At 38.7% G+C, this 27,579-nt stretch overlaps 3 protein-coding genes across 4 annotated transcripts in view; 2 read left to right on the plus strand and 1 right to left on the minus strand.

The window, feature by feature from the left end:
• Window positions 1-2,038: 2,038 nt before the first annotated feature.
• Window positions 2,039-3,434, minus strand: LOC128019706 (histone deacetylase complex subunit SAP18). Its single transcript, XM_052605848.1, has 4 exons — window positions 3,232-3,434; window positions 2,784-2,893; window positions 2,587-2,709; window positions 2,039-2,503 (listed from the first exon to the last, which is right to left on the minus strand). Exons 1-4 carry the CDS (start codon window positions 3,301-3,303, stop codon window positions 2,347-2,349), a joined length of 462 nt encoding a protein of 153 aa, XP_052461808.1. The 5' UTR covers window positions 3,304-3,434; the 3' UTR covers window positions 2,039-2,346.
• A 2,145-nt stretch (window positions 3,435-5,579) lies between these two features.
• Window positions 5,580-22,060, plus strand: LOC128019707 (serine/threonine-protein kinase LATS2). Of its 2 annotated transcripts, none has more exons than XM_052605850.1 (9): window positions 5,580-5,811; window positions 7,479-7,703; window positions 7,813-8,204; window positions 14,516-14,648; window positions 14,743-16,202; window positions 16,373-16,955; window positions 17,084-17,266; window positions 17,373-17,479; window positions 17,943-22,060. In XM_052605850.1, the coding sequence occupies exons 3-9, from the start codon at window positions 7,854-7,856 to the stop codon at window positions 18,471-18,473; spliced, it is 3,348 nt and encodes a 1,115-aa protein (XP_052461810.1). In that variant the 5' UTR covers window positions 5,580-5,811; window positions 7,479-7,703; window positions 7,813-7,853; the 3' UTR covers window positions 18,474-22,060. The 2 variants fall into 2 exon arrangements, with proteins under 2 accessions (XP_052461810.1, XP_052461809.1); XM_052605849.1 differs by having other exon boundaries at window positions 5,599-5,811; window positions 7,479-7,719.
• Window positions 22,061-22,649: 589 nt separating this feature from the next.
• LOC128019708 (exportin-4) overlaps window positions 22,650-27,579 on the plus strand; it is a 30,755-nt gene continuing 25,825 nt past the window's right edge. The window contains exon 1 of the mRNA XM_052605851.1: window positions 22,650-22,772. Coding sequence (XP_052461811.1) covers window positions 22,707-22,772 — 66 coding nt within the window. The 5' untranslated portion in view covers window positions 22,650-22,706. The remainder of the gene's footprint in view (window positions 22,773-27,579) is intronic.

Here is a 27,579-nt window from a genome sequence, read left to right on the forward strand (position 1 = left end):
GTTTTGCAGCTTAATGTTTTTGTGGAAACAAACAATCTTTTTTTAGGACTCTTTGATGAATCCAAAATTTTAAAGAACTATACTTACAATTTTTACTCTCACTTCTGGTCAGTTTAATGCATCCTTACTGATTAGGATTTTTTTTATTTTATCTTATTGATAAAAATTGTAAACTGTAATGTTTGTATATTTAGTGCATAATGTGTGTTGTGTCTTTACCAGTGAAAGAACAGAGAATGGTTAGAAACCCTCTCATGCTTTCCCTGCTTTGTCTGTGCCTAACAAAGGTCTTGACAATGGTAAATAATATTGGCTGTTGTTTTTTTGATATTAAGAAGAGTTTTTAATAATTTATTCTGACACTATTACACTTAGTCCCTGTAATCCTGAATGTGCAGTTACATTTGTGTGTTAACAATGTTACAAAAGATGCATGCTCGCTTTTTTATTTTCAGGTTTCCCCTTTTTGATTTGCGTGTTTGTGTTGAAATATTTCAGAGAGTCTGGAATCCCCAGAGCCTCCTGCATTTTGCACCCCAGGATTTAAGATTGAGAAACACAGCATCACATCCTCTCCATTACTGAAAGGAAAGAATGATCTTGATTCTCCTCTTCACCCTAATAACTGCCCTTCTACTCCAGAGCTCCCTGCATTTGAAACACCTTTTGTCAGCAAGCTATTAAAAAAGCTGGGATGTGCTCCTTTAATCAATGCTTAAGTTACTAATGTAGACTACCACAAGAGACTTAACTAGTAATACATGAAATCATAATCACATATAATACCAGTAAAATAGTATAATGGTTTCACTCATTCACTGCGATTACTGTTTCAACGGATGACAGGCAGGAAGAAAACGATAGACACAGGGCATCACAGGAGGACAGCTTTCACCTAACAGATCTCTCAAACACAAACAGAGTTCCTCCATTTGATGCTCCAGAAATGGCAAAAATGCTTTATGAGTATGAGTCCATACCCGAGATGCCAAACTGGCAGTCCCTTTTTGGGAGTTCTCTTGCTTTTGTAAGTAATAATATATTCTTCAATCTTTAAAATGGTAGCATACCCTAGTTTTGATGCCAAACATTATAAATAAAATGGTGTCTAGTTTCCTTTATTGAGATGCAATTGTTTGCCCTTCCTTTCACTCTGAATAGAAAAATGCATCTGATGATGCTTCTGGGAAGAAGATGGGGGCAGATCATGTTAGACCTGAATCAGACCCCTGTCCCAATGCATGAAAATGGTTTCAACCAGGATTGGTATTTTGCAACTCTAAAAGTCAGAGTGGAGTTCCTTACAGAGCCATGCACACCAGAGATGCCTGATAGAAGTTCAGACACTCAGGATATTTTTAAAGTAAGTCACTATCTTGTAATGTTTAAATGGCAATATTGCAAATTAGACATTCATTCTGTAAAAGCAAAAAATGATAATGTATTTTTTCAGTGCAAGTCTTAAAGACTTACTTCTGGATCTCTGCTGCAGACCGTGAAACCTGGATTTCAAAAAGTGCAACCAAGAGAACAGAAGATTGTAGTAATAAAGTGATTCGACTGACATAAATTAGTTTGTAAATGCAAACACTTTTAAGTAAGATTTAAACAATCTAGAAATAATACTTTATAAAGAGACTAAAACAAAAAACCTGTCATTGACGGTTAAGCAAATGGTATTGACTACATTGAAATAAGTTTAAAAAATTTTGACTATTTTAAGAAATTATACAATTATCCAGGTATGGAATACAAAATGACATTTTCATATTTGATAAATATAAAATAACAGCTGCTGCACTAATGCCACATTTTTTAGGGACACTACATTTCAAGAACAGTTTGCACTACAGGCAAGATGATTGAAATTCTGAAAAGCCAAACATTTGTCTCCATAATATAAAAAAATGTTGGTCATTCTGTTGCAGCTTATCTAATATCTATGAAAAATAAACCGTTAACATAAAAATAAACCGTTAATTTTCATAAAATGACTGGTTTCTTCTGTTTATGAATGTTTACACATGACAAGATACTGAAAAAAAAAAAAAAAAAGATTTATTCAACATTTTATGGGAATCATGGAAACAGGACTAAAATTAAAAAGGTAGACCTGGTATAAAACCCCATGAAGAACACAAAATATATGAAAAAGAATCTATCAAACTTCCAATCCTCAAGATATGCCTCATCCTGCAGCTGGAGATCGACCTTCCTACAGAGTTTAGTTCTGACTTGAACACTTGAATCAGCTAATCAAACCTAATTTAGGGTTTGAACTGAACTCTACAGGAAGGCAGGTTTCCAGATATTCTCCACGTTTGTTTAAATGCATGCGGTCTTGTTTCAGTAGGGTCTCATGCGTCCTTGGAGAGGTGGTGCACGGTTAGGCGGAGTGATGGCGATGTCAAGGTAATCTCCGATCTGAAAGCGCTGAGACTGAAGCGTCATGGCGTCATCTGCACCTTTACGTCCCGAAACAGTATTGCCAATCTCCTTAACCCTACAACAAAACCAGACAGGTTATTCTCCTTACCAAATATAAGCTGACCACATTGAACAAAAAAAAACTTATGTATACATTACCTGTACATCTGTCGCTTAGGGTCTGGGTAAACTATTGCAAACCCAAAATGTGTTCCTTTCTTTCGAGCTTCGGGATACACTTCCTTCACTAGGCTTGTCAGTTCCTTCAAAGTAGCGTCCATCCTGTAACCAATCGAGATACAATTCAGGATCATACGGTTTACTTCAGTTTTATTAAATTCAAAGTTTAAACCTACCAGGTGTAAATCTGAAGCTCGCTAGAAGGTACATTCCCCCGAGCGAACTCGTCCATGCGATGATGCCTTCCGTTGTTAGTGGTGAACACTCGGAGAAGAAGAGGGCATGTCTGTGGAAACACGCAGAGTTTAATAACAGTCTCCCTCGAAACACATCCAACAGACGGCGATAAATATGTGCGTCTTCATTATTGATAGTGCAGATGAGGTGAAATGTGTTTGCTGTATGCGTTCTTTATCTGAGTTTCAGATGTTCTATACTTCAAGTTTTTGATATATTTATTATATACTATATTTCAAATAGACATATAAATTATCTTATAATTTGCGTTTAAGACTCTGAATACTTAAATTTGTAACACTAGTTCGATTTGCAAATTAGCTTAGCATGCAAAGACGCTTCGTTTGTTGCTTGAATATTGGGGAGCAAAAGTAAAAAAAAAAAAACCTTCTCTCTGTCCACTGGCTTTTCTGGCTCTTTTTTGATTTCCTCTTGGGTGACCCTTGATTCCACAGCCATTGTAGTACAATATTGTTAGAAAGCAAGCGATGAATCGCTGTTCACGACGCCTGTTAATCAGCGAGCGCGGCGCGGTGAGATGACATCACCACAGCAGTGACTGCAGCCAACCGATGACGGCCAGTCAAATGACGACACACTCGCGGCGCCTACTCTACCCATTTTGGGAGTCAGATTGTAAAAATCATAGACATTGTTGATACAGTTTGCATTATAACTAAGAAATAAATGTATTCTTGTTGTGTTTACAGGAAAACGAGTGAAAAATCCTAGATCCTCAGACTATGCTCCTTCCATTTTCACTTCAGCACCACTGTCGCCAAGTATGAAAGAAGCAAGTGCCTGTGAAATGTATGATGAACAAGAGGCACTAGTGGAAGCAACCAATGCTTTGCTCTTCCTGCAAGGACAAGGATGTTTCTAGGAGGACCATGGCCAGACTAGAAGTCAAGAACAGCCAGAAAGTATTTCCTCTTCACTAAGCAGATGTGATGAACAGGATGATAAGACAGAAGATGATGTGGAAGAAGAAGAAATCTCAAGTGTAAACCAAATGGGTAGCCCAGTCAAAAACATTCCCCCTGACTATGTGTTACAATGAAATTTGCCAGAGTGGACAGGATGGAGAAAAATTCTCACTGGTTGGTACACTTTCAGATAAAGCGGATGTTCATAGGCATGTTGGCCAAGAGAAGATATTCGATCTTGACCGGCCCGGTGGAGAGTCCCTTTACAGTTTTAGATTGCACTTCCAATGTGAGCACTTGTTATAAGATAGTGCAGGTTGCCTGTGCCTTGAATAACTTGTGTATTTCTGCTGCACCCCTGGAATGGGCGTTCATATTTGCCACACTTTTGCAAATGCACCTTTATTGTTTCAAAATTTTAACAGATGAATTTTGTTTGTTTCTGTTGTCAAAAGAGGGATCTGAACTCTTCTAAGAACATTTATCCAACCTAAGGACTAGTTCATACCAAACATATTCATCAGGCAGTTATCTGGGCAATCTTCTATCTAGAATTTTTACATAAGGAAATTGCTTAGTCTTTAGGCTGACTTTGTTGATGCTTTGGTTTGATAAAGACATTCCATCCATAGTTAAAATGTAATTTACTGTTGTTGAGAGTGGAGCATGTATGCTGAGAATTTTAAATATACAAGGCATGAAAGAAAGCAGAAAGAAAGAAAGCAACTGTTGGAGACAGTTGTATTTTGACATTAGCTGCCCTTAAGTTCCAGTACCAATGTCTTTGTCCTTGCGATGCCTATACCATTTTTATTTATTTTTTGTTTCTATATAGATATACACTATATTTTTACATTAATCCAGAAGTACTTTGTTCTTTACTTTTTTTGTCACTACCATGCAATGTGAAAGTCTCACAGAATTACAGTTAATTTCATTGTGATAATTGAAGTGTTAAATCAACATTTAGTAACATAAAGTATAGCATGATATACTCACTCCGAATTTTGACCATCACACGTTTTTGTGCTGTGTTATTGTTTGTGAAGGTGATGAATCTAGCTTATGTTGAATTTTCCATTTTACTTATTACTCATATGTGAAGTTCATCACCACGACTTTAATCTTATGTAGCACCCTGCTGTATAACATTTGTACATTGTAATTGGTACTTGTAATTGGACATTCTCCTGAATGTCTTCTTTATTCCATGATAAACAAGAAGTTATGATATGCTGTACTCCATCTAAAACTATTCTAATGGCATTTTGCTTATTTCATCATTACGATGCATTTAAAGGGTATACAAAAGGTATAAAAAGTTTCCCAATAATCGTAGCACATAAAATGAATGTGTTCTCATTCATTTGCATTTTAGCAGAAAATTCTGATGTTGATTAAATGTGTGGCTTATACAATTCATGTTTCCCGGTCATTCATCAGAACGTGTCAAATCTTGTAAGCGAGTGTTTTGTCTGCCCTTTTGTTTGTGGGATTTCCTTTAGTACTTAAGACTTCTGTGACTCATTGATTAAAGGACACAATTCAGCAACCTGATTAATGAGGAGTCCACTGAAGAATCTGAAAACAATTTTATTTAAATATTTTCTAATAACTTCATTAATAATCATTATCATAATGAGATGTAACGTCTAAGCGAACAACACAAGGCTACTACATAAAATCCGTCAATATTTTCCTTTTTCCAGTGATTACAACTGCTAGCTTGCATCAGATCGGGATCTCGTTGTTAGTGCAGGAAGCCCGCCCATGTATGTGCAGTGCTGACGTCCACGGCTGTCTCACGTGACTCCTCTGGAATGTTAACAATGCAGTAAGTGTTCCAACTTTGTACTGCATTCTAATTCTGCCGTGAGTGGCGAGAAAATGGAGGACAATCCCAGGATATTATTCGGTGTGTGCTTTTTATGAGAGGACATCGAAGGACGATCCTTGGGCAACAAAACTCCAAACAGACAATCTACAACTTTACTGAAGTTTAAATCAGTTCCTTGGATTAAGGTACCACTTGAATCACATGGTGAGTCGCTCAAAGCTTTAGAAAGCTTTTAAAACGCTGGGCATTGGTTGTTTTGTAGATATGTTTATATTCGATTTACGCTGGCATGTCTTTTGAAAGTGTCGGAAGGAGGTCGTATTTGTCATTTAAAGCGAGATCCGAGTGAACCGCACGTTCTCCAGCGTTGGAATGCGGACTCGCTCGCGCGGATCTGCGCTCCTTCGCTCCAGTCCCTCACAGCGCTGGAGTCTCTAGGCCCCTTGTTCTTTATTACGCCTTAAAGATACTTTGTGTCTATGAAAGCATTTTGAAGAGTTACTGTTTGTTCATCTGATGAGAATAATGTGAGATCGTGTACGTTAAAACTTTTTGTAAGATTCTTTATATCTCGATTTTACAGCAGTTAATGAAGACATATGATAAAACTAAATATTTAGCGAAACTCACCCTAACATATATTATGCGTTTACTAGTATTAACACCGGACTATATTAGAATTATCTTAAAATATGATGAAATGTCGTGTCAGCTGCGGTGGTGTTAAAAGACGCTTCCACGAGCTGCATGTTAATGTTGTTTTTCAGCTGTTTATTAGTCGCGCGCAGTCACGTTTACCCAAAATCAGATGTTTTAGTGATGCCAAAATGATGTACTATAACGGGCCGATGATTGTTCTGACACCGAATAATTCACTCCAGCCACAAAATAATAATTATTATTTTATTCTCTTAAGATGCGCGATGACGTGGTGGGATCTGTCTTCATACTTACATTTGTTGTTCTTGTGTGCTTTGTGTTGTCAAAATATTTAGTTTGTGTTCATAAAATTATGAAATTCAACAACAACAGTAGTGACGGCCAGAGAGTGGCCACATTCATTTCATGTCAGTATGATTCTGTGGAGTTCAATGTGCATTCAAGACTTAATTCTTTCTTCTTGGTGACAATGGCAAACCTCAAGAATAGGAAAGCATACAGTAAAAGTATTTGTGTATCGATGGTTACTATTGTTAAGTGATCTGCTCTCTGAATTTTATATATATGTGAAACGTGAAAATGTCACACATTTTCATAACATGGTAAACTTCCCTGATTTATGTATCAAGATTTAAAAAAAAAATCGATTCTTGTTCTCATAATTAATTTTATATTATTTTTTTCCTCAGAACATGGTAAATGAAATAGACAATCAGATTTTATCTGGGCCCCTGTGACCCCACCTCTAGCCTTGCCTTTGAGTAACAATTAAGCAAAAGTATAAAATTGTAATGATCTGACAAGTATAATTCTCTATTTAGAAATCACGTTTAAAAAAATCTTGACTTGACAGCGGTGGCAATTATAAGATACAGAAACTTTATTTAAAAGACAAAGTATGCTGTATAAGTTTTGGTACTGTTTGTGTTGTGTAGAAGTTTGATTTTGCATCTACAATAAGGGTTTGCCTTATGACCATAAGGAGCTGCGTTAAGACTATGCTACTATTCCTCTGACTGAATATTCTGCTTCAAGGGAGTACCAGCACAGTTATATGAAGTTGATGTGCATGTGTTTAGTGATAAACCTGTTGACAGAGGTGCTGATGTCCGATCTTACTCAGACTCTCAGGCATTTGACATAGAGTATTGATGCAGGGTCTTGACGTGCCTGGACCGCACCCTGACCCTTCTGTCTAACACTGTCTCCAGAGGCAAAGATGCATACCAGACGGGGATGGAACAAGTACACCGACGTAACCCCTAACATGTCTTGGGAGAACGGGGAGTGTGAGCCCTGAAAGGGGTGCTGGGATGTGAGTTGGCCAGCATCCAGCATGAGCCAGAGCCAAAGAGGCTGCAGCAACAAAGACGAGCAACAACAGGAATCCTAATCTTCCCTTGCATCTTTCCCACTGCAGCGTGTTATCTATTCAGGTCAGACTGAGTCTGGGTGTGTACAGTGCTGTGTCTTATTGTACAGTTCTGCCTCCGTTAGGATTTCTTGTGAGTGACTAACTGACTGAATCTTTCTGTCGTTTCCAAGTGTGAAGAATTTGTGTGTGAGAGTACAGGCCACATTCACTCATGAGGCCTAAGACGTTCCCTGCCGCCCCATATGTGGGCAACACGCGCCAGCGCCTGCAGGAGATCAAGGAGGGACTGAAACAACCTGCGAAGCTGGTGAGCCTGGCACTTCACGGAGGGAGCGCTCGTGGGGAAGGGGGCAGAGGTGACTCTAAGAGCAAAGACCAAGCTGGAAGGCAACAACAACTCCGGCAGCCTCAGAAGTTCACCAACTATCAAAATGCCCTGCGAGAGATCCGCAAGTCTCTCTTGCCTTTTGCCAATGAATCAGGCCCAGGATCCAGCTCAGGACATCCTGGTGAAGTCAACAGACAGATGCTGCAGGATCTCGTCAACGCTGGCTGTGATCAGGTAAGGAATGCCTCTGTTGGAGATACATGCATGCATATAGATTTCAGATGATAATGTAAATAGTAAAAATAATGACATATTATAACATAGGTTTAAATAATGTATTTATATAACCTTTGTGTGTGTGTATTTATTTGTGGTTGGTGAGAAAAAAAGTCTCTTGTGTTTACATAGGCTGCATTTATTTGATCAACAATACAATTAAAACAGTAATATTGAGAAAAATTATTACAGTTTGTAATCTGTACAGTTTATTTACAGTTTGTACATGATTTCTATATTTTAATAAACTTTACACATTTATCCCTGTGAGGGTAAAGCTGAATAATTTTCAGCAGTCAATACTACTACGATACCATGATCTGCTTAAAATCTGAATATCTTAACATTACCATTTTTTTTTTTTAGATTCTTTCATGAATAGATAGATACATTAAAATAACATATTTATAATAATTAAATGTGTCCTTGTTGATAAAAACAACAACAATAACTTAATCATATATATATGAGAGAGAGAGAGAGAGAGAGATAGATAGATAGATAGATAGATAGATAGATAGATAGATAATACATAATTATGTAAGTTGTGTGTAAATAGTGATCAGGGTTTAATAAAAATAAAAATAAAAATTCAAAAATGTTTCTGCAAATATAGGTTTTTGAACACTGTACAGTAGACATCCAGTGGAGTACATATCCAGGTCTTAGGAAATCATTGCATAATATTGAATGTTTTCCCAATTTATTTATTTATATATATATATATATAATTTTTTTTTTTTTTTTGATGAAGAGCTCAGTGTGACATCTATTTCTCACCTTTAACACTCAAAATACAAACATTTATACAGAATTGTTTCAATTCTGTTTTTGTTCATATCTGTGTTAATGTATAACTACTATGCTTGAACAAACTACTACTGTAGTGTTTTGTAACTGATTGATTCGATGTATCTGTGTTGCTGTTCAATGGGGTTTGTTGTGCAATCACTATTTAGTTAAACATATCACATGTGTTCTGCTCCTTGTATTGAAGTCTAGTGGCTAAATATAAAAGGGATAGTTCACCCAAAAGTTCTGTTATTATGTTCTCACCCTCATACTGTTACACACCTTTTTGACTTTACTTCTTTTATGGAACACAGAATAAGTTATTTTGAAGAATGTTGGCAACTGAACCGTTTCGGTGACTTTCTTTTTTTGACACATCAAAACACATTAATAACAGTGTTGGTATTATTGTTATTATTCTAAAACTAAACCCTGAAAAAAAAATCATTTTGGGTAATTGAAATTAAACTGAAATAATACTATATAATTAGAACATATTAAAAATAGATAAAATTTGAAATGTCTTAAATAATATTAATATTTTAAATAGTAAATAAATAATATTAAAGTAACACTGCCATTGAAGAAAGAAAGTCATACAGGTTTGAAACGACATGAGGGGTAAATGAGGACAGTATCTTCTTCTCTTTTTTTTTGTTTGTTTGATGAAAGCCTGTTCATTCATTTGTGTCAAACATGCAGGAGACCAAAGGTCCTACAGTTTAAAACAGAATATGAGTGTGCTTTGTTTTCGGCTCTCCTTGTCTCCCCTTGTCAGATCATTAATGAATGTGTGTTGGGGCTTTGCTACTAATGTTCAGATACAGCTCTGAGAGCAGCTCTGTGATTGCATTAGGCATGTGAGGAATGCTGTGCTCAAGCCCATGCACAACACCACCGAAAAATCCACCACGGCCCTGTGGAATTACGAGGCCTAGCTGAAGGGAGCCGAGCTGCCTTTATGACATGGCTAAACAGAGACTGGAATGGGGCTTTTTTAGGTCTCTGGAAGCTGAAACATGTTATCAGAAAAAGTATAGTCCGATAAACAGACTTGAATTGGATAACGCTGTTTGGATACATATTTGACTGTTTTTATCTTTTGCTGTCGGTCCTGATGCTGGCTGATTATTATTTGGATGAATTATCATTTTATGTACTATGATGAGTTTATGCACAGTGGTCAATCTCCCAAAACAAAAATTTGTTATATTAACAATTCATTAATATTATCATTAGAAGAGTATTTTTGGGTTACAAGTTACAACCCTCTATTTGAAGACAGGTACTTAAAACATTTTTTTTTTTGCCCTCAGGGGGAAAAAATGTAAAGAAGGCATTTGGTTTATCACAAGACTAAGAGCATAACATTTCTCTGGCAAATGGGAATTTCACAATCGTAGGTTGATTTGTCTTTGCCCTGCATTCATGGGACAGCATGCACAGCATTGATAAACACAGAGAAAGTGCTCACTTCATCTGTAGATGGGTGTTACAGTTTCCCCTGCAGAAATACAGTAAGCAGGAATGGCACAGACAGTGTCCCTCTTCTGGTCTTTATGTGTGGGTGAAAGGTTTTTTAGTTGTTACAAAAACATGAAATTTGTGTTTTGTGGCTCAGTCTGTCTGACTTCATGCCTCTCCCATTTTCAGATTTAGCATGGCCAAAAGTTCAGAGTTTGAATCTTGTTCCTCTGTCGTACACCACATGCACCTAGACCTCCCATAAGATCTGGGCATACATTTCTGCATGGTTTTTATTATTAGTAATGTAGTCATTATTGTAGAATGACTCAGTTGTGGTGTCTGACTTGGAATTTTTAGTTCTCCTTCGTCTTCTGACTGTTGCCTGTGTTTCTCCCTGATCCTCTGTACATTCCAGGAAGGTAAATGACCGCCTCTGGTCCTTTACTAAGATGCATTAGTTTGGTCGCTATAGTTGGATTTGGCCACACAAATTACACAGCAATGTGTAACTGCAGTATAACTGCTTTTGCATATTGAGTGGTAGTGTATTTTATCAGTTCATGTATAGCCATGTAGCATTTGAACATATAGGATTTGAACCCATGACCTTGGCTTTGGTAGTGCAAGGCTTGGCTGTTTTAAATGCTGTTTGAGCTATTATACTACATTATTGATGATGTTCCATATCTCCATCCAATGATGGTGATGTCCTGTATCTCAAGAGTCCTCCATATGGCTTTCATTACCATGTTCAATGGTGGAATGTGTTTGAGAATTTAGGTTAAAGTGGATCCTCTTAAAGGTCCCCTTCTTCGTGATCCCATGTTTTAAACTTTAGTTAATGCGTAATGTTGTTGTTAGAGTATAAATAATATCTGTAAAGTTTCAAAGCTCAAAGTTCAATGCCAAGCGAGATATTTTATTGAACAGAATTCGCCTAGAAAAAACGACCCGTTTGGACTACAGCCCTCTAGTTCCTGCAGTAATGACGTCACTAAAACAGTTTTTTGACTAACCTCCGCCCACATAAATTCACAAAAAGGGGGGCGTGGTCTTGTTTGGGCTCTGACGGAGAAGAAGGAACAGCTGCGTTTATGTTTGCCATGTCGTTGAAACGCTGTTATTTTCATCTCGGAGTCCAATCATCTTGGTTTGGGCTTCCCAGGGACGCTGTACTTGGAGATTAATGGTTACAATTTATGTTGAACCCGGTTCCCGAAAATTATAATCCACATGTTAAACTATGTGCAGCACATTTTGCTGAGGACAGCTTGCTGAGGACAACTTCCTCCATCTCAATCAGTTTAATGCCGGATTCGCACAAAGATTATTCTTGAAAGATGGAGCAGTTCCCTCTTTGTCTGGAGAAGGAGTTGTTTATGGACCACAACCAGTAAGTGTTTTTGATTATTTAAGTTGGTGCGTTTAACAGTTTCTGTAACTTACTACACAAAGGGCAATGCTGTTTAGCTTTGTTAACTAGATGTTAGGGCTGTGGAAAAAAACGAACGCGATTTTCATGCTCATCTCGTCAGTAAAAACGCTCCTGTGATTATAAGTACATCTCCAGCACATGCTCCTGCCCACTTGCTTCTCAAAACTAGTCCAATTGCATTACCAGGAGTTCAGCCTGCTCTAAGCTGGTGTCGAATCACAACACAGGAACCGCTGGGCCAATCAGAACTCATTACGTATTTCTGAAGGAGGGACTTTATAGAGTTTTGTGACCGTGAAAACAGCGGTATACAGATAGGTGAATTGTGTGAAAAATACTGTGTTTTTTTTACACGCGAAACATGAACACGTTATATTGCACACTGTAAACACAATCAAAGCTTCAAAAAAGCGAAAAACGGGACCTTTAAAAATGAATAGGGATATAGCTATGTCACTTATATACATTATTCAAGAAGAATATATCTAGTTTTAAAGTATAAGTTTTGGGTTAAGGAAGAAGAAAGAAATGTTTGTGTTTTCGTGTGGGTGCTTACCGATGCCACAGCCAGAAATTGAATGTCTAGTGTAGCATTGAGGCTTGTGGTCATAAGGCTGTAAATACAAACGAGATATTTTGGGACCAACCAAATGACCGCTTAAGGCACATTGGAACAGAATGATCTCAAAAATAAAGAGAGGAGGAGGGACAATTTAAAACAAGATTGAAGCACAGATTTCCACATAGCTGGAATTCTTGCTTCCTGGCTCGTGGAATGTCCTGAACATCTGTCGCCATGACAGTTGAGGTCAGGGCTGAAACTCTGACCAGGGGCCAAACCAGACCCAGCCCTTCCTGAAACCAAACACAAGTCCATGTTGGATTGTTGTGTGTGTTTTAAAGAGAGAGTGGCGCCTTTTAAATCACCAAGGGGGATGAGAAGGCACACACCCTTGGAGGAGACAGTGATGAAATGCAACAAAAAGCCATGGCACTCCTGAGAGCAGCGATCACAGACAAACAGCTTGTATTTGAAGTATTTCCTGTGTATCTTGTACAGTACCGACTTGTGTAAATAAGCATTTAGACAATTTAGATGGCAAAACACAGATTAATCGAAACTACTCAGGGAACGTGTAGAATGTGGCACTGTGTGTATCCACAGTTTATATAGCTGCTTGTTTACGCCCATTGATTTTTTTTTTTTTTTCTGTCAGCGACATCTAACCAAAACTCTGAAAGAGTCAATCAATCTAACTTTATCTTAGTTTCATAATATTTATCTACTTGCTGTTCTTTGAATGCATAGAAAACATAAACTGAAGTATGTGCTGTATTAGGCACTTATTCTCCTCGTTTCTTTTCTTTTTCCGTTTTTCATGGCATGCTTGGTGCAGTATAATGTTTGACCACCAGAGGCAGTGAAACACAGCTTGCTGTAGATTTGGTTTGGGCAGAATGTCTTGTGAATGAGGTCATTTGCCATTCAAGGGGATTTCTTCATATAGGTGTGGGTCTCCTCACAGAAGACTGTGCATGTCGGAGTTGTTTGATTTTGGATTGCAGTTATCACAAAATATGACTAAGGGAAACTAAAGGTCTCTATAGATAAACAGAGTTGTTGTTGCATGGTGGGTAATCATGTGCAAAGATTTAAGTTAAGAATTTTAAAAGTCTCTAAATAAATAATTTGAATTGTTGTAACTTGTAACATGTTTAATATAATTATAAAATTTAAGACAAATATAAAGAAGTTTAAAAATGTAAATCAATGTGACATAAGTATTACCATCAAATTTATTAATCATTTCAAGGGTCTCGCAGTGCGACGTGTGGTCGAATGTGCAACGGTCTGGTCATAGTGCACTTGTGAGCTGGCACAGGAAGGAGCTTGTGCTAACTTGCAGAGGAAACATCTGCAGGGAATGTTATTTTAACAATTATATGCTGTGTGTGTGTGTTATGGGTTGATTTATATTTACATGCATGTTCATGTGTAAATATGTATCTAAATAACGAAGGTTCACGAAGGTAATTTTCCATAACCAATACCAAAACCATACAACACCAACAATTTTGATGAAAACATTTGTGAAGATATGTACATTCGTTTTGCTCAAGAAAGTAAACTAAATTAAACTAGAGCACTGCTTATTACATGAAGCCTTGACTTCAATTTTTTTATTTATTTATTTCAACTCTATTACAGTCTCTCCAGTCATTAATTTCTCTGCAAGAACTAGATTTTATTGTGCTTGCTGCTTGTCCTGAAAAGTGGGGATATTTGTGTGAATTTAGTGGCTGTCGTGGCCTCAGTAGCTTTTCTTTGCTTCACATAGTGATTTAATTTAAATTGATCTCTGTTGTTATAACAAAGTGCCATGCCTACCGGTAATTTATTTCCTGTCTTTAAAAGTTCTAAGTGGTATTAAATCTCAGCATCTATTTAAAACCCTTACATGAGTTGAGAAGTTGTCCCTCATTTTTCCATAGTGATAGGAAATGCGTTGTGAAAACCAAAAAATGCATGCATTGCTTGTGTTCTGATGGTTCATTGCTTGATTTTCTGAAACAGGAAATGGCAGTCCGTGCCCTAAAACAGACTGGCAGCCGTAACATTGAGGCAGCATTGGAATACATTAGCAAAATGGGCTACCTAGACCCTCACAACGAACAGATTGTACGTGTCATCAAACAGACTTCCCCAGGTATGTTCACAGTAAAGAATCGTATTACTATATTCATTTTATGAATGATGGACTGCCTTTAAAATAAAAATGACCTTTTTACAACTCCTTACAGGAAAAACTGGCATGCCAAATTTAATGGACCACAGGGCGGCAATGGAGGGCACTGGGGATGGTGCAATGCCACCATATCACCAAATGGGAGCACCACTGTATGAAGGAGCTGGTTATGGGGCTGAGGGTGAGATTCCTCGTGCATACATGGGTGGACCACCTGTCATGAACTACATGCCACCACCTGCCAACAATTCACAGGGTCCTACCATGGGAAACCCAATGAGTCGTCCCGCAAGTATGGGTGCCTACTCCACAAGCATGGCTCCCCAAAATAACCCTGGAAACCCTTTGTACACCCTTGGTCCAGCCACGCAAAAAGGATACCCTGGTGGGATAGACCAGCCCATGATGGGCTACAGTGTGCCTGGACCACCCATGCAAATCCAGCCTCAGCCCTCGGGAGGTCCTGGCACTCATTATGACTACATGCCTCATATGATAGAAGCCTCCAGTTATGGGGTAAAACGAAGTGCTTCTTTCCAGAGTAAGATGACCCCATTATCATCCGAAAACTATGTTAATATGTCAGGCAAAGGAGCAATGGGCCAAAACACTGGTGGCTATCCTCCTAACTTATATCTTCCACCACATTCGCACCCACACCAAGCAAGTCCCACCGCACACCAGGGTTACATGATGCAGCGCTCCCCTGGTACTATAGGCGGTGAGTTTTCTGATGTTCCTCAAGGCCTCCTCACTCCTTCCAGGGCCAGTCTGAACCTCGACCTCTATGAGCATCACTGGCCAGGAGCCCAAGGTCCTGAGGGGACTCCTCCAGCTAGGCAGCCACAGGGTCCCTTTCGAGGGGAGGTACGTGTCCCCAGTAGGACCAATTCTTTTAACAACCACCAGAAGGTGACTAACACAATAACTGCAGTGACCTCTCCACCAATCCAGCCACCTGTAAAGAGTATACGGGTCATGAGGCCTGAGCCGAAGACCGCAGTGGGACCATGCCATCCAGGCTGGCTGAGTGCCCAAGCCCAGGAAGCACCAGAATCTCATGGATATATGCCAGATGAGAATTTTACCCTGGAGCCCAATCAGGAACACCGTTGTCCGCCTCCACCCTACCCCAAAACACTGCTCCTGGCTGGATCAGGACCTGGAACTGAGCCTGCATCCCTGGAGAATGGAGCCGTGGGTGGACTTCAAGATGTCAATGCTACAAGTAGAACTGTCCAGAGTGCCTCAGTAGGAAAGCAAGAGGAACCTGTCTCCAAAGACAAAGTGAAAACAGGCAAAGGAGAGAAGGCAGTGAAGGATAAGAAGCAGATTCAGACCTCACCTGTGCCTGTGCGTAAGAATGCCCGTGATGAAGAGAAACGGGAGTCGCGCATTAAGAGTTATTCTCCCTTCGCCTTTAAGTTCTACATGGAGCAGCATGTGGAGAATGTGATGAAGACCTATCAGCAGAAACTCAATCGCAGGATGCAGCTGGAGCAAGAGATGTCTAAGGTAACCAGTGCTAGAACTCCATTAACCAAAAAATACACTGTTTGATGATTTGTATTTCAGACAATTGTTGTGTAAATTATTGTTTTTATTGAGGCTTCGATATCGAGTATAAACATTATTGCATTGTTATTAAATCAAGTCACCCTCTTCTGTATCTTCCACTCCTTCAGGCGGGCCTTTCAGAGGCAGAGCAGGAACAGATGAGAAAGATGCTTTACCAGAAGGAATCCAATTACAACAGACTAAGACGTGCCAAGATGGACAAATCAATGTTTGTCAAAATCAAGACACTCGGCATTGGGGCCTTTGGTGAGGTGTGTCTTACACGCAAAGTGGACACAGGGGCTCTGTATGCCATGAAGACTCTACGAAAGAAAGATGTTCTGAACCGAAACCAAGTAGCCCATGTGAAAGCAGAGCGAGACATCTTGGCAGAGGCTGACAATGAGTGGGTAGTCAGGTTGTACTACTCATTTCAGGACAGAGACAGCCTGTACTTTGTCATGGATTACATTCCTGGAGGAGATATGATGAGCTTGCTGATCCGTATGGGGGTTTTTCCAGAGCCCTTAGCCAGGTTCTATGTGGCAGAACTAACGCTGGCCATAGAAAGTGTTCATAAGATGGGCTTCATCCACAGAGATATTAAGCCGGACAACATCCTCATTGACCTGGATGGACACATCAAACTGACTGATTTTGGTCTGTGTACTGGCTTCCGTTGGACTCACAACTCAAAGTATTACCAAAAAGGTAAGCTACATGAAAAATAAGGTGTTACTCATAGCTTCAAACTGTTTGAAAGTGGCCTAAATACTGTTGCAGTGTTTATCAAACAAATTGATTGTCTTTACTTTTACACTCTGCCCCTGCTTGCAAAGGGAACCATATCCGGCAAGATAGTATGGAGCCGAGTGACTTTTGGGATGATGTGTCTAACTGCCGTTGTGGTGATCGGCTGATGACTTTGGAACAGCGGGCAACTCGACAACACCAGCGTTGCCTGGCACACTCTCTGGTGGGCACTCCTAACTACATCGCCCCTGAGGTGCTTCTGCGCAAAGGTAAGATCTTGCACAAACCCAGCCTGGAAGTACAATGTTTTCACTAGGAAGTGCAAGTGTTCATAGATCTCTTCTCTTGTTAAGTGTAATACTTTTTGATGTGCAGGATACACACAGCTGTGTGACTGGTGGAGTGTTGGAGTGATCCTGTTTGAGATGCTGGTTGGCCAGCCACCCTTCCTTGCTCCAACCCCAACGGAGACACAGCTTAAGGTAAGAGCTTTGTATACATTTTCTTAGTTTTTTTCTCATAGGGTTCATGTAAACTGATGTGTCCAATCCTGCTCCTGCAAGGCCAATGTCCTGCAAGGTTTAGTTCTAACCTGCCCTAACACTGCTGGCTGAAAGTTTCTAGTAATCCAGAAGACCTTGATTAGCTGATTTATGTGTTTAATTAAGGAGCTGAACTCTGCAGGATTGTGGCCCTCTAGGAGAAGGATTGGACACCCTTGATGTAAACAAACAAGACATGTCATCTTTGGTTGAGTTATAACCGTTTGGGTTTTGTAGAATTGTGACAATAGGGAAGAGGCACTGCTATAACAATGATGTCACCTCCACAGGTTCCTTTGCTTATATGGCTGAAGTAGACCGGTTTTCTTTGGTGAAGTTATACATGTTTGGGATATATGGAATTGGGAAAATAGGAATAATGTTGTGGTCATTACCTCCACAGGTGATAAATTGGGAGAATACTCTGCAGGTGCCTCAACAAGTAAAACTGAGTCCAGAGGCAGTTGATATCATTGGTCAACTCTGCTGCTCAGCTGAAGAGCGTATAGGAGGCAACGGGGCTGGAGAGATAAAGGCTCATCCATTCTTTGCAGAGATGGATTTCTCCAGCAATCTTCGCACACAGCCTGCTCCATACAGACCGAAAATTGCTCACCCCATGGATACATCCAACTTTGACCCTGTGGAAGAGGAGGGGGGTCCAGGGGCCTGGAGTGACAGTGGAGACAGCACCCGCACTTGGGACATCCTCTGTTCTCCTCATGGCAAACACCCTGAGCATGCCTTCTACGAGTTCACCTTCCGGAGGTTTTTTGATGATAACGGCTGCCCATTCCGTTATCCCAAGCCCCCCGAGGCAACGCACGACCTACCCAGCAGTAGTGGGGCTAATACCCTGAAGCCTGAGCTGGAGGAGGAAGAGATTCATGAGGAGGAAGCGCAAGGGGAAGGGTGTGAGCCGGTTTATGTGTGAGAATGTGGTGTTCATGCTGCTCTACCTTTACCCATAGAGGACCTTGTCAGTTAACACGCTGCATCTCCTAAACGTCCTTTTAACCCTACCTTTTCTTCAGGGTGTTTTTGTACAGGTTAAATGCATGGAAGAACATCAGAAATGGAGTGCAGAAAGTTCCATGGGAAATATTTATTCCTCCAAAAGCATTATGCTGCATCTTTTGCCTGTTAAAAAGTTGACTGAAGCTTTGTCCTGGGACCAAGGAAATACACAAGAAATGCAGCTTAGTTCATGGGGACGTTGGTGTGACTGATAAACTTGGCTACTCTGCTAGGAGAGCACAAAAACAGATGTGTGCAGCTGTTGCTCTGTGGCTTGTCAGTCAAACCACTCTACTCTTATGGTTAGTGTGGTCTGTTTCAACTGTGCCCCATTCCTTTATGCGGGAAAAGATCCCAGTCTTACATCATGTTTTTGAAAATTTCCTTCACCTCTCTCAGCCTGGTGATGCTAACATAGTCATTCCAAAGACCGGGGGCCATGGTGAGGGATCAGAAGAGAGCTGGGCTTGGGATGGTGGCTCTATGGTCAGAGTGTGATTAGGAGATGTGCGAAAGGCAGAGAGAAACATCACTATTCTCCTCCCTAGTGCAACCCAACAAAAATATAAATGCATATACATGCAACATGCTGTCAGTCACAACTGGAGGTTTGCATTTTTTAAACATACTTTCTGAAGTATGGATTTGCAGATTTCCTATCATACAATCCCAGTAATTTTCACTTTATTAGTCTAAAGTGAAAGGGGTGTCAAACTCAATTCTTCGAGGTCCGGAGTCCTGTAGAGTTTTGTTTCAACCCTACACCAGCACACATACCAAGCAGATTTCAAATAAGCCTAAAGGACTTGATTAGTTGGATCAGGTGTGTAAAATTAGAGTTGAATCTAAACTCTGCAGGGCTCTGGCCCGCCAGGAAATGAGTTTTGCAGTCTGGTCTAAAACAAAAAAGGTTTTAGAAGATTTTGTGGTGCCACCAAGTGGTTCAACGTGACACTGTAAACAGTCATGTGGATTCTTTTAAAGATTTTAACTTCTACATTATGAACTGACAGTATTAGTTCACTTCTTCATGCAAAGTCTGTCTAAAAGATCATGCGGTATTTTGCAGTTAATACACTTAATATCACAGCCTTTTTGTAAATATTATACAGTGTCTTTCATATTGTTTCACGCCTTATGTCAAATGGTGCTCTCAGACATGACACAATATTGAGACAAAATGTTTTATGTACAGCCAGCACTTCAAGGACTTGGGATCTTAAAACTCCCATTATTGTTAAAGGTTTTATATAAACATCTTTAAAATCTTCAAACAACCCATTACTTGAGAGGTAAATTCTGAGGTCATAATGTGTGGTATTAATGAATGTCACAAAAAATATGGACAATTAAAAAGGCCTAAATCTGCGTTTCTTTGCTTGCCAGTAATATGCTTGGTAACATTCATTAATCCAAATTAAATACCACACAAAACATTGAGATATTGACATTTTCATTTTGCGCAAGTGTGTTCGTTTAGTCGCTTTATTCATCTGATAACCTGTTCTCAATAGTTGCGTAACATTCATCTGCTGCTTTAAGTGTATCTGTGCATCACATATCGTTTATAGAGGTGAGCTGCAGACATGCAACAGGCCACCCAGAACAAATCTACAACATTTTGGTTTTCAACTGAACAAAATTACAAGAGCTGGGTCTCCAGCTATTTCCTTTTCTTGTTATGCAGAAGAACTGATGTAATTTCCATCGTATAACTCTGTCTGCTTTATCCTCTTCCTGTTTCCCAGAATATCTTAATTGCATTTAGTTTCATAAGAAGATCTTAAAAGTCAGACGGGTGGTTTTTGTTGTGTGTGTGTGTGTGTGTGCGTGTGTTCATTTTCATCCAGATCCACTGGAAATGATCTTGTCTGTCACCATCAGTGAACTTTGAAACAGATGTATTAGAACAAGTGCAAAAATGTTTTGTCATCAAGGCTGCTGCACCTTTTTAAAGTGATCACACAGCACAGTATTATAACAAGACAGTCTATGACTGAAATGTAAATAATACTCTGAGACAGAAACCTTTAAGAAATGGTAAAAAAAAAAGTGTTAAAAGGAAAGACAAATGTATCTGATGGTATGGCTATGTGCAATACAGAAAATACATTATATAGTTTTCTAAATACATCAAATAGCCTTTATAACTTTAAAACTGAATTATGCTATCTAAAAGTTTATATTGATTTATATATTTTCAGTGTAGTTTCATGACCCAATGCTGCTTATTGTTATTAATATCACACTATAAAGTATCATTATCATCATACTTTCATTTATAGTTTCTCTCTCTCTTTTTGTATGAAGTGTGGTTTTGATTGTCAGTGTGGTTGAGCTGGTGTAAGACGAACTGTGTGCCTTCTAATGAATGTGTGGGTGTGTGTACCATGTGCTGATCAGTATTTCAGGAAAAGATGGAAAAGGCCTTCACTTTGCTCTCAGGCTGGTCCTGAGTGTAAGAGAGAGGGTGTTTTAGTTGGAATAGCTTGAGAAAGACAAAAAAGAACCAAGAATGAATGATTGTCATTGAGATTCTGAAGGAGATGTATATGGATGTCATAGCAGGATGAATATGGAACCGCTTTGTATGCATTTGATCAGTGATAAGGATGGTTTTGAATTTCTGCAATAAGTCCATTTAATATTGTCTTTCTGAGATCCAGTCATTTGTAGTGATATGTCATCACTGCACAGAAGGTACTCTTTATGAATTATTATCTCAAGCTGACTGACAATCATGTGATTACGTGCTTGCAGTCAATATTGTCAAACAACCTGTACAACCGCTGACTGGAAGAGCTTTAAAAAAAACAGTCGATGATATTTGTTTTATATATTGTATCAGCACAATCACTCCTAAAAGTAAAGTGTACCATTAACAAATAATGCAAATGCATACACCAACTCAAATTCAATTGGTATCATGCCTTCCAATCAGTCAACTTGATTGTGCTCAATGGAGTGCGAAAGCAAGTCTGGCAGATGTTTGCTACCCCATATTCGTGAAGAATGGACCACTCAGTGAAAAAGCATGTGCTTTCTAAGAATCTCTCACAGAGTCAGGTTTAGGTTTTGAATGTAATGTGTGTGTTTTGTTTAGGATGGATTCTGTGATTTACTTTTGAAAATGTTGACTGACAATCTTTGACTGTATTTAGAACCGTGTGATGATGGGACTTTTTCTGTAACGTATGTTTTTGTATTTTAATGGATTGGGACTTTTTGACATTTGTAATCTTTTAACTGTATTAAATAATACTGTTACTATTGAACATATATTTATACAGATATACATATTTTTTGTATCCTTTTATTCTTACTTTCCTCTTTTCTGAGCTAACTTTTGAACCCCCTTGTCAACAGTATTACAGACAGTATGCATTTGGATTTATATCTAATTTTTTACACGTATGTATGAATTGAGAATGTTTAAAAAATGCTTTTGCTGTCCTCATGTGAAATTGTATATGTCTAAATTAAATTAAACAAATCATCCTCTTGTTTTGAGTATTGTTGAATGAGTGATGGTGTGTGTGTACATGTAGAGGTGTCTGGGCCACATATATTTTTATCTGATGTAACGCTTCAGAGCATTAATGTCTTTATTTGTCATTGATTCTTACCAATAAATTTGTCACCAGAATATACTTTTAGAAATTTAAAGGCAGTCAAAATACAGTCTTGAATATATTCAGAATGAACATTTTTACATGGCTGATGTAATGTCACATAGTGACTTTAACCTAGTTTGCCCATCCCAAAGACGAGGTCTATGTCTAAATACAGATACTTAGTGAAATGGTCTATTATTAATATATTATTAACATATATATTTATAGCCTACAGAGACCTCTAGAATTAACAACATTAATAAAACAGCATAAAAACTATTTTTAGGAAGACAACAGTTTTAGATCATTGCCATTGGCTGCTAACTCTCCACACTCAAACAAACACATTCGAATTAATTCAAAAACTAAAAATCAGATTTTACCTTACAGCATAACGAGCAAAAGGCATCTTATTTCATGTATTACATAACGTAAGGACGCATCAGAGCTGTCTGTCAAAAAGTGCATGTACTCACTGGCCCGAAGTGCTGCTTAATCCCACAATGCAGTGCATGGCGCGTCACTGAAGAACGACCATGATGGCGGCGGTCGGTGCACCAGAAGTGATTTCACAGCTGGAAAGCGCTGCCAAAGTTTTAATGGTGAGCATTTCGCCGCCGTTTTCACATCTCTGTCAGTGTGTTGTTAGCTCTGTGTGGGGGGTTTACTCTGTGGGGGTCTTGCGGCTCGTCATTTAGCGGGGAAAGACTCGATAAACGCTGAGCGGTGCGTGGCGCAGTACTCGACTCACTCCATCCCGCTAAAGCCCAGCGCAGCCACCATCACCTTCATCATCTTCTTCCTCACCTCTGCCTTACAGCACCGCTCCGGTGACACAGTCAGTGTTTATAATGATCGCTGTGAGTCCAGGTGTTGTGTCTCAGAGGCCTAGTTAGATCCTCCAGCCTTGTAAAGGCGTTTAGTATGAGTTGAAGTGTGTCTGCTGGAGTTTCTCCATCAGCTGCTGTAGTTAACAATCACATGCTGTTGATTCAGACGCATGTTTGCCCAAGCACATGTTTAGCAAGACTTAAGGAGACCGAAGACCCGAGACAAAAGAGAAACTTAAGCTTCTTATTTATCTCATAATAAAACCCAATACTTCATTTTCTGCCTTTGTAAGAGTTGGCTTGCTACATAGTGGGCTAGCTGAAAGTTGAAAGCAGGACATGTGCAGTTTGGCATGATGGCATGTTTAGCCATTCACTAGTATTGTCTCCAAACCTGCCTGTACCTGTCTAGACAGCATTTCTGAGCATCATAAGGACAGAATAATATGAATTGAATGGTGCATGTGGTTGAGTAAAGTTACTGCAATGGTAAAATCTCACATAATTTTTCCAGAAGTTTTTCCTCTTGTAGCTTAAAGAGTGAACATGTCTCTCTTGATTTTGAACTCCGATTTCTTAAATGTATTTGAAAGAAGTCTTTTATGCCCACCAAGGCTGCATTTATTTGATCATAAACTAAAACAGTAATATTGTTGAAGTATTATTACAATTTAAAAATAACTGTTTTCTGTTTTAACATAACATTATTCTACAGTGTAATTTATTCCTGTGATCAAAGCTGAATCTCGGCATCATCTTTCCAGTCTTCAGCGTTACATGATCCTTCAGAAATCATTGCAATATGCTGCTTGCAGCTCAAGAAACGTTTCTCATTATTATCAATGTTGAAAACCCTTGTGCTGCTTAATACTTTTGTAGAAACTGTACTACAAAAAACCCCACAATGTTTTAATTACGTTTAAGTGGAAATAGATGCTGTAGTGAAATAGAAACATTACTGTCACTTTTGATCAATTTAATGCATCCTTGTTTAAGTGTTAAAATTTTTTATTGACCCCAAGCTTTTTAATGGTAGTGTTTCAATATATGTTGATGATCATTTGATAAAGTGGAAGGATTGCGTGTTTTGTAGTATGAATGGATGCCCTGTGTATTGGATTGGGATTATAAGCAGCTTGGTGTGTATCATTTTGGTTTTGTGGCATTTTTATATGATGATATTTTTATATAAAAAACACTCAAAATATGTCATTATATATTTTTAAACAATGTGGCTGTCTTTCTTTTTAATCTATAATGTGGTAAAGAATTTACAGACTTATTTATTAGAAGTGGCATATGCTTTTTTGATTGATGGTTCTCTCCAATCATCTTTCCTGAAGCCTAACAAGACCTCCGTTGAGTAGATGCGTAGTTCTAAAGTCTGAAAACGTTTGTCATGGATATATTTCAGCGAGCAGAAATGTAAAGCTCTAACAGTAGAGATCAGGTATTGCCGTGTATCTCTGATCGTCAGTCAGACTCACTGATGTCAATGCAGTCATGCTTGGGCAGACTAATCACTAAAATATCCTAGTTAGTAGACGTATCATTACACTACAGTCTTTTATCTTGGTATAGTATTCATAGATGGATGAATTGATTTCAGTCTGCTATTAAGTGAGCATTTATTATTGGGACCAGATTCAAGATTGCTAGAATGCATTTTTAGGCATGTATGGAAAAAGTGACATTCATATCAACAAAAATCTTCATCACCAGATACTTTTGCTGCATATATTTTTTTAAGGGTTTACATCAGTAGTTCTTCCTGATCATACTGAACATCATTGCGTAATTGATTGACCTTGTGTTGATATCACTGGGTGACTTTAAATAATATAAAGCACACATGTTTGTAAGCGCTTTTAGAGAGGGCTGTTGTATTTTGTCTACCAGGCATCAAACCATCTTTTTAAAAAGTACCTTCAGTATCTGTGTGAAGCTGAATGTGTTAAAACCCTGAATTAAATGCAGAAGAGAATATTATCTGAATAACAGACATGCCCATTGTGTTTTGGACCAGTCTGTCACAGCATCGCCACAGGCATAGGCCTGGATCTGACCATGACTTTTGCATCAGCTTGGTTAAAAGTGAATGTCATACTGATAAACTAAATGAAATGTATAGATTAGCTTGTTACAGCCTTAATGCTTTGTACAATTGGGTGATACAGTCATGGTCCAAAATATTGGCACCCGTGGTAAATATGATCAAAGAAGACTCGAAGAAGAAAATTCATCTGCATTGTTAATCCTTTTGATCTTTAAAAAAAAAAAAAGACAAAAATCTAACCTTTCATTTGATAATGATCATTTTAAATGGGAGAGGGGGGGTATAGTTATGATTTTTCCATACTTTTCCCTAATACATGTTGGACAATTATTGGCAACCCTAGAAATTCTTATGAGTAAAATATCTCTGAAGTATATTCCCATTCATATTCACAAATTTTCAAATAGCATCTACATCACCACATGTTGTTTAGGAGGGTTTCAAGAAAAATTCTCCTAGCTCATCCAAAAACAATCCCCAGCATATTTCATTATCAGACATGACTGGAACTTCAAACAGGACTGGTTTCTATGGTCAGATGAAACTAAAAAAATTAGCTTTTTAGCAGCAAACACTCAAGATAGGGTTGGTGCACACAGGGATAAAATGGTACCCCATGTGTACTATGAAATTGTGAAATACTGCTGTATTTTTAATGTTGTTGGCCCATATTTTTGGTCCTGGATGTCTTGTTCAGATAAATGGCATGTTTTATTTTATTAAAAAATTGTAAAAAAATGTAAAAAATAAAATTAAAAATGGACTGACTCTGCTGGAAATTTTATAATCCAAACACAAACCTCAAAAACAACAAAAATGGGTCACTGGGCACAAAACAAGCTTCTGCTATGGCCGTTCCAGTCCTCTGACCTGAACCCAATAGAAAGAGAGAGGGGTGAACTGAAGAGGAGAAGGTGAGAATCTGAAGGATCTGGAATGAGTTGAAGGAATGGTCTCTGATCTCTTGTCCGGGGTTCTCTAACCTCATCAGGCATTATAGGATAAAACTCAGAGCTGTTAAACTGGCAAATGGAGGTTTCAAAAAGCATTGAATTAAACCGTGCTGTTAATTGTGGCCAATGTGTATTAGAGAAAAAAACAATTTCATAATGATATTACCCCCCATTTTAAATTTTTATTATCCAATGAAAGGTTAGATTTTTGTGGAATTTTTTTAAATAAAATATCAGAAAGATTAACAATGCAGATACATTTTCACAGCCGCCTTTGATCATATTTACCAAGGGTGCCGATATTTTTGGCTACGACTGTATACAGTCACACCATCTCATTTCAACCTGTGTCTCTACTGTTCTCTGTGAAGCTTGGACATGCATGGATTCAGCCTGGTGTTTCTGTTTAAGCTACGATCAAGAGCTAAGCAATCAATATCCACAGGAGGCAGATCAGGTGTTGACCAGCAGCATCAGATGGAACTCAAAATATAAAGTGAGGTGCAGGAGCTGCTGTATCTGCCATTTTGAACCTTTTTTTTTCCGCTATATAAAACCTTTTTGGAAATGGAAATGTTAAAGATTCTTCATGGAACCATTGATTCCAATAAAGAATCTTTAAAGACTATTCATGTTGAGGTTTCCATGGCATCAGACAGGATTGAGACTGGAGCAAATGAAGCAGAAGTCTGCAGGATTCAGGAAAGTTGACTGGGTGTAATTAGTTGTTCTTGTTGCCTAGGCTGATATTCATCAATCGGCAGGTGGCATTTCATATTTGTATGTTAAAGTGGCACACTGGTTGTACTCCATACAAGAGGTTTGCAGTATTTGTTCAGTCTGAACAAATGTTTTTATTGTGCTTATTCTATTGATTTTATATGCCTCGTTTAACATGTCAGGTCATCTGTGTGTGTGTGTGTGTGTGTGTGAAATTATACCTTCTCTTTAGTCTGGTAACTTTGAGTTGGATGATGCTGTGCTGTAATTAGGAATGCAATGTGACATTTAGTGTTTGTTTGAGTTAAAAGGACACTAAAGAATTATGGAAAGTGAAGTGACATTCAGCCAAGTATGGTGACCCATACTCAGAATTTGTGCTCTGCATTTAACCCATCCGAAATGCACACACACAGAGCAGTGAACACACACACACACACTGTGAACACACACCCGGAGCAGTGGGCAGCCATTTATTCTGCGGCGCCCGGGGAGCAGTTGGGGGTTTGATGCCTTGCTCAAGGGCACCTAAGTCGTGGTATTGAAGGTGGAGAGAGAACTGTTCATGCACTCCCCCCACCCACAATTCCGTCCGGCCCGATACTAGAACTCACAACCCTTCGATTGGGAGTCCAACCCTCTAACCATTAGGCCACGACTTTAGTTATTATGGAATAACTAAAATATATAATATAACCTACCTTTCAAGTTCAGAGTCAGTAAGATTATTTTTTTTAAACGAATACTTTATTCAGTGAGGATGCTGAATGTTGATCAAAGACATGTGTAATGTTGCAAAAGATAAACAAAGCTGTTCATCAAAGAATCTTGAAGAGCCATTGATAATAAG

The sequence above is a fragment of the Carassius gibelio genome, chromosome A9, assembly GCF_023724105.1.
Source record: "Carassius gibelio isolate Cgi1373 ecotype wild population from Czech Republic chromosome A9, carGib1.2-hapl.c, whole genome shotgun sequence".
Classification (NCBI taxonomy): Eukaryota; Metazoa; Chordata; class Actinopteri; order Cypriniformes; family Cyprinidae; genus Carassius; species Carassius gibelio.